A 9295-nucleotide genomic window follows, 5' to 3' on the forward strand; every position below is an offset into this window, starting at 1 on the left:
AAGAACAGCTCAAATAAGCAAAGAGAAACAACAGTCCATCATTACTTTAAGAAATTAAAGTCAGTCAATACAGACAATCTCAAGAATTTTGAAAGTTTCTTCAAGTGCAGTCGCAAAAACCATCAAGCGCTATGATGAAACTGGCTCTCGTGAGGACCGCCACAGGAATAGAAGACCCAGAGTTACCTCTGCTGCTGAAGATTAAGTTCATTAGAGTTACCAGCCTTAGACATTGCAGCCCAAATAAATGCTTCACAGAGTTCAAGTAACAGACACATCTCAACATCAGCTGTTCAGAGACTGTGTGAATCAGGCCTTCATGGTCAAATTGCTGCAAAGAATCCACTACTAAAGGACACCAATAATAAGAAGAGACTTGCTTGGGCCAAGAAACATGAGAAATGGACATTAGAAATTTGTCCAAATTGGAGATTTTTGGTTCCAACCGCTGTGTCTTTGTGAGACTCAGTGTGGGTGAACGGATGTTCTCCACATGTGTATTTCCCACGTGAAGCATGGAGGAGGTGGTGTTATGGTGTGGGGGTGCTTTGTTGGTGATACTGTCTGTGATTTATTTAGAATTCAAGGCACACTTAACCAGCATGGCTACCACAGCGATATGCCATCCCATCTAGTTTGAGCTTAGTGGGACAATCATTTGTTTTTCAACAGGACAATGACCCAACACAACTCCAGACTGTGTAAGGTCTATTTTATCAAGAAGGAGAGTGATGGAGTGCTGCATCAGATGACCTGGCCTCCACAATCCCCCTACCTCAACCAAATTGAGATGCTTTGGGATGAGTCGGACCACACAGCGAAGGAAAAGCAGTCAACAAGTGCTCAGCATATGTTGGAAAAGCATTCCAGGTGAAGCTGGTTGAGAGAATGCCAAGAGTGTGCAAAGCTTGTCATCAAGGCAAAGGGTGGCTATTTGAAGAATCTCAAATATAAAACACATTTTGATTTGTTTAACACTTTTTTGTTTACTAAATGATTCCATGTGTATTATTTCATAGTTTTGATGTCGTCACTATTATTCTACAATGTTGAAAATAGTAAAAACAAAATAAAAACCTTTGAATGAGTAGGTGTTCTAAACCCTTTGAATGAGTAGGTGTTCTAAACCCTTTGAATGAGTAGGTGTTCTAAACCCTTTGAATGAGTAGGTGTTCTAAAATGTTTGAATGAGTAGGTGTTCTAAAACCTTTGAATGAGTAGGTGTTCTAAAACCCTTTGAATGAGTAGGTGTTCTAAAACGTTTGACCGGTCGTGTATGAAGATATTCATCAACTGACACCAAAAACCCTGATGAGGTCTAAAGGCCCGAAGCACTTTCAACTGACACCAAAAACCCTGATGAGGTCTAAAGGCCCGAAGCACTTTCATCAACCGACACTGTCCTCCAAGAGGAATCTCCTCTTCCCTTCAGACTCCTCCTCAGTTCATTCACCTTGGTTGAAGAGAGAGGTAGCAGCAACGTTCCTTTCCCTTCAACTGACAACAAAGGCATCTGGTCCAACCACCTCCAGTAGCCTATTTAACCTCTGGGACACTTGAACTGGCTCCTGAATAACCAGCAGGGCTGATGAGCCAATAACTCTCCCCGCTAAAAACAGTCTTTGTGAGAATAGTTCCCCCTTCTGGTGAAGCCCTGCTAAACTAGCCACATATACAAATACATCTTGTATTAACAAGATAAGAAAAGTTATTTATTTGTAAAAATGCATTTCAGAAATCACAGAATATATTCCAGTAGGTATTCACACAATGTCATTAAGTGATTATGATGATAATTGTCCTATGTAGTATGTTTAACACAGTTTTCCATGTTGCTCTAAGAAAGTTAAAGACATTCTACAAGGGGAAAATATAACTGTCCCATTATTGTTATTTAAATCAGTTATAGGTCTCTTCTGATCCAGAGTTGAATTCATTTTACAGGGAATCAAACACTAATAAATAAAATCTACACTATTGATCACACAACTAAACACATCTGGTAGCTTTAGCCATAACGCCTGGTGTGCTGTTATTACATGACAGATACAACAAAGTGTTCTGTCTTGATCTCATAGCAACAAATACTCTTTAAAAAAATAATAATGTTATACACATGTAATAAACAGACAACGTCTTGACGGCACAGTAGGAGTTTGAACTGTAGATGGTGCGTTTTCTTTCTTCCGTGTCACATCTGCCACCTCCTGAAGCCCATGAACATGCTGCAGGCGTAGCAGAGTGTCACCACAAAGGCAAATATCTAGAGGAGAACCAGGACAACAACAACAACAAAAAGGTTAGGCTAACTCACAGAAAGCCTTGAGCAATGACACCTAGTGTAATAGCAGCAGCTATAGAGTACAGCACCATCACTGAACAAACTACCTAGTATAGAGTCGATAGAACAACGGTCAAACATTAACTCATGGAATGGAAAGGCCTACAGCTCAATGTACTGAATAACATCGACTTAGATGAGGAGTTTACTACAGAGCTGTTGTGTTTGGTCTCCTTGGTAATGAAACGGTGTGAAAATAGCTGTGTGCAGTACAGGAGCTACCAATACAGAAATGGACACGGCTGTCAGGACGAAGCACAACATCAGTACAGGGAGCTACCAATACAGATATGGACACGGCAGTCAGGACGAAGCACAACATCAGTACAGGAGCTACCAATACAGAAATGGACACGGCAGTCAGGACGAAGCACAACATCAGTACAGGGAGCTACCAATACAGATATGGACACGGCTGTCAGGACGAAGCACAACATCAGTACAGGAGCTACCAATACAGAAATGGACACGGCAGTCAGGACGAAGCACAACATCAGTACAGGAGCTACCAATACAGATATGGACACGGCAGTCAGGACGAAGCACAACATCAGTACAGGGAGCTACCAATACAGATATGGACACGGCTGTCAGGACGAAGCACAACATCAGTACAGGAGCTACCAATACAGATATGGACACGGCTGTCAGGACGAAGCACAACATCAGTACAGGAGCTACCAATACAGAAATGGACACGGCAGTCAGGACGAAGCACAACATCAGTACAGGAGCTACCAATACAGAAATGGACACGGCAGTCAGGACGAAGCACAACATCTGTTTACTGTCAACAGCAGAACACTGAGATACGACCTCACCAAGACTCTAAAAACATCCCTGTGTTATAGTAGTAACAGACCTCAGGGTTTATAATACTACAATAATACCATGTTATAGTAGTAACAGACCTCTGGGTTTATAATACCATGTTATAGTAGTAACAGACCTCTGGGTTTATAATACCATGTTATAGTAGTAACAGACCTCTGGGTTTATAATACTACAATAATACCATGTTATAGTAGTAACAGACCTCTGGGTTTATAATCACATGTTATAGTAGTAACAGACCTCTGGGTTTATAATACCATGTTATAGTAATAACAGACTTCTGGGTTTATAATACCATGTTATAGTAGTAACAGACCTCTGGGTTTATAATACCATGTTATAGTAGTAACAGACCTCTGGGTTTATAATACCATGTTATAGTAGTAACAGACCTCTGGGTTTATAATAGCATGTTATAGTAGTAACAGACCTCTGGGTTTATAATACTACAATAATACCATGTTATAGTAGTAACAGACCTCTGGGTTTATAATACCATGTTATAGTAGTAACAGACCTCTGGGTTTATAATACCATGTTATAGTAGTAACAGACCTCTGGGTTTATAATCACATGTTATAGTAGTAACAGACCTCTAGGTTTATAATAACATGTTATAGTAGTAACAGACTTCTGGGTTTATAACACTGGAAGAATCGATTCCAATAACTGATCGTTTGCTTGTCTGCCTGGAGTGCCAGATCCAGTAGTTTGTCATTAGTTACCACAAAGTCATAATTATGGATAAACCACACCGATTTCTACAGTTTATCTTCTTAAAATCTGATTTAAACCTTAAATTAAGATCAAAAAGATACATTTTCTTTTCTTGTATTTTTACGATATCAACAACTTTGACTTTGGTAACTAGTGACAACCAGATGGGCAGGGTTTGCAGTTCTGGGAATTTTCAATTGGTTTATCAACCCAGGCAAACTCAAACAGGCACGTACAGTATGAAGAATTTGAATTAAAAGCCTGATCTGATCAGTGAACCACCATTTGCATTACAGACAGCCTTGACGTTGTGTGTTAGTGTACACTGACCGTAGCTGCCACGTTAATACTGTATTGTCTGTTGTCCAGGAAGGTGAGTATATTTCCACTAGGGGCTGTTACACATCCTGGTATGGAGCTGTTGGTACTCCTGATGACCCCTCTGGCAGCCGTAACAGCAGCCTCCAGCACCAAGGCACTGAAGTAGAACAGCAGTGCTGTGAAGTGGTACAGCACATCCTGCAATGAAGATGGAAAGACGGTTTTATAATATGGATTGAGAGTAGTCAGGTCTCATTGAATGTATTGAGAGAAATCACGTGTGATAGGAGGTTACAGTAAGAGACCGGCCGCCTCCCAGAGAGATAGGGGGTCACAGTAAGAGACCGGCCGCCTCCCAGAGAGATAGGGGGTCACAGTAAGAGACCGGCCGCCTCCCAGAGAGATAGGGGGTCACAGTAAGAGACCGGGCGCCTCCCAGAGAGATAGGGGGTCACAGTAAGAGACCGGCCGCCTCCCAGAGAGATAGGGGGTCACAGTAAGAGACCGGCCGCCTCCCAGAGAGATAGGGGGTCACAGTAAGAGACCGGCCGCCTCCCAGAGAGATAGGGGGTTACAGTCAGAGACCGGCCTCCTCCCAGAGAGATAGGGGGTTACAGTCAGAGACCGGCTTCCTCCCAGAGAGATAGGGGGTTACAGTCAGAGACCGGCCGCCTCCGAGAGAGATAGGGGGTTACAGTCAGAGACCGGCCGCCTCCCAGAGAGATAGGGGGTCACAGTCAGAGACCAGCCGCCTCCCAGAGAGATAGGGGATTACAGTAAGAGACCGGCCGCCTCCCAGAGAGATAGGGGGTTACAGTCAGAGACCGGCCGCCTCCCAGAGAGATAGGGGGTTACAGTCAGTGACCGGCCTCCTCCCAGAGAGATAGGGGATTACAGTAAGAGACCGGCCGCCTCCCAGAGAGATAGGGGGTTACAGTCAGAGACCGGCCGCCTCCCAGAGAGATAGGGGGTTACAGTCAGTGACCGGCCTCCTCCCAGAGAGATAGGGGATTACAGTAAGAGACCGGCCTCCTCCCAGAGAGATAGGGGGTCACAGTAAGAGACCGGCCGCCTCCCAGAGAGATAGGGGGTCACAGTAAGAGACCGGCCGCCTCCCAAATGGCACCCTACTACCTATATAGTGCACCATCTTTGACCTACGTTTGACCTGAGCCTTATGAATAAGGGTGCAATTTCGTAGGTAGCCACAGACTGTTGACAATGGGGACTCAGGGCCCACAGACTGGCCATTGTCTGGTGTGAGCTCACTATTCTCTCAGTAGCTGTGTCACAAGCTTTGTTTTCTCATTGTCTATGAGATGACAACACACACACATTTAAGAGAAAAACTGGAGCCTGGTGGGTCTGAGGGCTGTCTGTGGATAGGTCCCAAATGGTACTCTATTCCCTATATAGTGCACTACTAATGACTAGGGTCATTTGGGACGTAGTCTGTGTCAGTACAGTACTGTAGCTAGTAGTGTAGGCAGTACCCTTCAAGTCAACCTCTAGTGCAGTCAGTCATTAGTACTTCATGTTAGTTATTATGTGTAAGTGTGGCAAAGTCATTTTGGATAAAAGCGTCTGCTAAATGGCAGAAATATAATTAAAATATGGAAGTGTTAATAGCAGCAGAGCTGGGATCAGGGCCAGTAGCAGCAGAGCTGGGATCAGGGCCAGTAGCAGCAGAGCTGGGATCAGGGCCAGTAGCAGCAGAGCTGGGATCAGGGCCAGTAGCAGCAGAGCTGGGATCAGGGCCAGTAGCAGCAGAGCTGGATCAGGGCCAGTAGCAGCAGAGCTGGGATCAGGGCCAGTAGCAGCAGAGCTGGGATCAGGGCCAGCAGCAGCAGAGCTGGGATCAATGCCAGTAGCAGCAGAGCTGGGATCAGGGCCAGCAGCAGCAGAGCTGGGATCAGGGCCAGTGTGAGGACTGATTGGCACAACACTGACTGGGTCTGCCCGTCTGCCTGCCTAGGGACCGTTGTTTTTCAACAAATTAAATGACAGACGCTTTTACATTATGTCTCACCCAGCACATGCAGTGTGTTCTTGCAATTATAATGTGCACTCGGCTCTGTTACATGGCTTTAAGTTTCTTGACAGACTAGTAGATCAAGCTCTCTGTCATGTTTCAGTGTTTCTGGTCAGTTTTGATACCAGCATGTGTAGAGGCACCCTCATGACTAAAGTTGTGATGAGATCATACTCAGTAGGTGTGGTGCAGTGTTTAACTCGGTGTGTCATTACACACACACACACACACACACACACGTCTGGGAAAGACATCCTCTGTACTGTAATTAGGACTATCTAAGAGCAGGATTGTTCTACATCAGTAGTGACATGATACTGAATGGAACATCCTTTCAGGAGTGAAGGGGAACTGCTATGGAGTCGGCAGCATTTGAATGAGGCTCCTGAAGAACATGTCTCCTGACTATTCTAAAGATATTGTGTTTGATTTGCAGGGTGATCTCCAAATTCATCGGATTCAAATAGCAAATGTTCAGACTGAAGACTACTATTTGTTTATCATTTGAATTGTGTTTAGTGCCGAGGTGGAACTAAACCCTGCACCAACCAGTAGCTCTCCCGGACTGGAGTTGGACAGACCTGAAGATATAAACCAAACAGACCAGGAAGACTGGAGTTGGACAGCCCTGAAGTGACAAACCAAACAGACCAGGAAGACTGGAGTTGGACAGCCCTGAAGTGACAAACCAAACAGACCAGGAAGACTGGAGTTGGACAGCCCTGAAGTGACAAACCAAACAGACCAGGAAGACTGGAGTTGGACAGCCCTGAAGTGACAAACCAAACAGACCAGGAAGACTGGAGTTGGACAGCCCTGAAGTGACAAACCAAACAGACCAGGAAGACTGGAGTTGGACAGCCCTGAAGTGACAAACCAAACAGACCAGGAAGACTGGAGTTGGACAGCCCTGAAGTGACAAACCAAACAGACCAGGAAGACTGAAGTTGGACAGCCCTGAAGTGACAAACCAAACAGACCAGGAAGACTGAAGTTGGACAGCCCTGAAGTGACAAACCAAACAGACCAGGAAGACTGGAGTTGGACAGCCCTGAAGTGACAAACCAAACAGACCAGGAAGACTGGAGTTGGACAGCCCTGAAGTGACAAACCAAACAGACCAGGAAGACTGGAGTTGGACAGCCCTGAAGTGACAAACCAAACAGATCAGGAAGACTCTACCTCTGATGATGTCATGTGACGTCAGTATACCTGTGTATATCTGACGGTAAGAAGATCTGTACCTCTGCTGGTTTTTCAGTGCTCCCAACCTGTTTCCCAAGAATGAGTTGTTTTATGTGACCTGTTCCTTGGGTAAAGCCCCGTCACTATCAGACTCACCATCAGGTTCCAGTCGGTGTTGATCCTGTCAGCCAATCCCAGGAGGAAGAGGAGGAGGTACACGCTGGAACAGAAGAACGTGCTGACAGAGACAAACATCACCCAGCCCTGTAGCAGGGGCACAGGCACGTTGGAGGAGGCCACCAGGATCCATACTAGCCCTCCAAATATCTGGAAGAACAGAATAGAGAAGATTTGTTAGACAAGTCATCATTCGTCAAGACTGATTTGATATCTGTGACATAATAAATGCTTTAGGAATATAGACTGTTTCACCAGACTGTGAGATCTGATCATGACATGAATGTCCGTTTATTTAAAATGCATCCTAGGCCTGACAACAGTGTACGATTTCCATTTGTGAAAAGAAGCAGGCTGTTATTGAACTGAACACAGACTATTTATAGGCCTAGAAGGAGCAGGCTGTTATTGAACTGAACACAGATCATTTATAGGCCTAAAAGGAGCAGGCTGTTATTGAATACAGATTATTTATAGGCCTAAAAGGAGCAGGCTGTTATTGAACTGAACACAGATCATTTATAGGCCTAAAAGGAGCAGGCTGTAATTGAACTGAACACAGATTATTTATAGGCCTAGTAACACACTACTATACTATTTAGCTAGAGAACAGTTGTATCTATTTTGTCGTTCACTTCACAATGACAAAATGTGCAGTATGTTCTGCTCCTATCAATCCTACACTATCAGATTGTACAATAGGGAGTCGCCCATATGCCGTTAGTAAAACACAGCCGAAGTACTGTAATGACTGACTTCCATTACTATGACGCTACCTGCCTGGCTCCTCTGATAGTGTTATACATAACTACCTCTGCGATGGAAAAAGCTCATCCTAAAGCTCAAATGAACTAAATGAATTAAGCAGAATTAATAAAGACTATCGATTAGACTGCAGTTTCCCCAAGTAGGCCTTCTTCAAACAAGGGTGTAACCAGAATCTGACCACCGGTGATGTATTTGCTCACAAAACTCGTAGAAATAGAGATGCGACACTCACAATTTCCAAGCAGATCAGAGCACCGGAGTACGTCCTCAATATTTGTAGTCCCAATGGCAAAGATATCGTCGGCGCTGGGAATGCTGTCACCGCAGGATTCGTCGCTGGCTCCGACATCCTTCCCGTCTTGTATCTCGACAAAGGACACCAACTCAGGCAAATTCTTCAGCAGTCATGTGTCCCTAACTGGTCTAACAGGTGCACGGCTCCTCCTTTCACTTTATCCACCTCAACTCACCCGCAGAGTGGAGGCAGTCGCAGTTACCGCAATACCTCACCCCGATCTCACCGTCGCGACTCGCTAAAGATGAATCTGCTACGAATTGAACGTGCCTGAGAAAATGAGAGATAGGCTCTACTATAGAATCCCTTTCGAGAAAAAAATACGATGCAGTGATGCCGATTAACTTCCACAGATGTTGATAGGACACTCTAAAGTCAATATTAGTCTACCTGCAGGGGGAGAAAATGCCAAGGTGAGAGGAGTCTGAGAAACGGAAAGCAGAGCTGTGATTTATCTGCAAGCTGAAACAGCTTCATGGTTTAGGTAAATAATTACACAACTTAAGTTGTTTACTCAATAACCATCACCCACAGAGAAACGTCACCAAATAGCACCTCACGCCCTACGTAGTGCACTACGTTTAAGGTGCCATTTGGGGCGTAGCCATAGCCTACACCTGCAAGC

At 44.7% G+C, this 9295-nt stretch overlaps 1 protein-coding gene across 1 annotated transcript; it reads right to left on the bottom strand.

Annotated features, from left to right (window-relative positions):
• Positions 1-1690: 1690 nt before the first annotated feature.
• LOC109905421 (protein MAL2-like) lies at positions 1691-9223 on the bottom strand. The gene is made up of 5 exons (XM_031812103.1): positions 9061-9223; positions 8608-8940; positions 7587-7757; positions 4223-4411; positions 1691-2263 (listed from the first exon to the last, which is right to left on the bottom strand). The coding sequence occupies exons 2-5, from the start codon at positions 8722-8724 to the stop codon at positions 2192-2194; spliced, it is 549 nt and encodes a 182-aa protein (XP_031667963.1). The 5' UTR covers positions 8725-8940; positions 9061-9223; the 3' UTR covers positions 1691-2191.
• Positions 9224-9295: the final 72 nt, after the last annotated feature.

This window comes from Oncorhynchus kisutch, unplaced genomic scaffold, assembly GCF_002021735.2.
Source record: "Oncorhynchus kisutch isolate 150728-3 unplaced genomic scaffold, Okis_V2 Okis02a-Okis13b_hom, whole genome shotgun sequence".
Classification (NCBI taxonomy): Eukaryota; Metazoa; Chordata; class Actinopteri; order Salmoniformes; family Salmonidae; genus Oncorhynchus; species Oncorhynchus kisutch.

Excerpts from the sequence above, each read along its gene's own strand:
- LOC109905421 (XM_031812103.1), bottom strand. The coding sequence starts at position 8,724 with ATGTCGGAGCCAGCGACGAATCCTGCGGTGACAGCATTCCCAGCGCCG. Across the intron at positions 4,412-7,586 it reads ACACCGACTGGAACCTGATG|GATGTGCTGTACCACTTCAC; the intron begins GTGAGTCTGATA and ends TCTTCATTGCAG. Across the intron at positions 2,264-4,222 it reads GTATTAACGTGGCAGCTACG|ATATTTGCCTTTGTGGTGAC; the intron begins GTCAGTGTACAC and ends GTTCTCCTCTAG.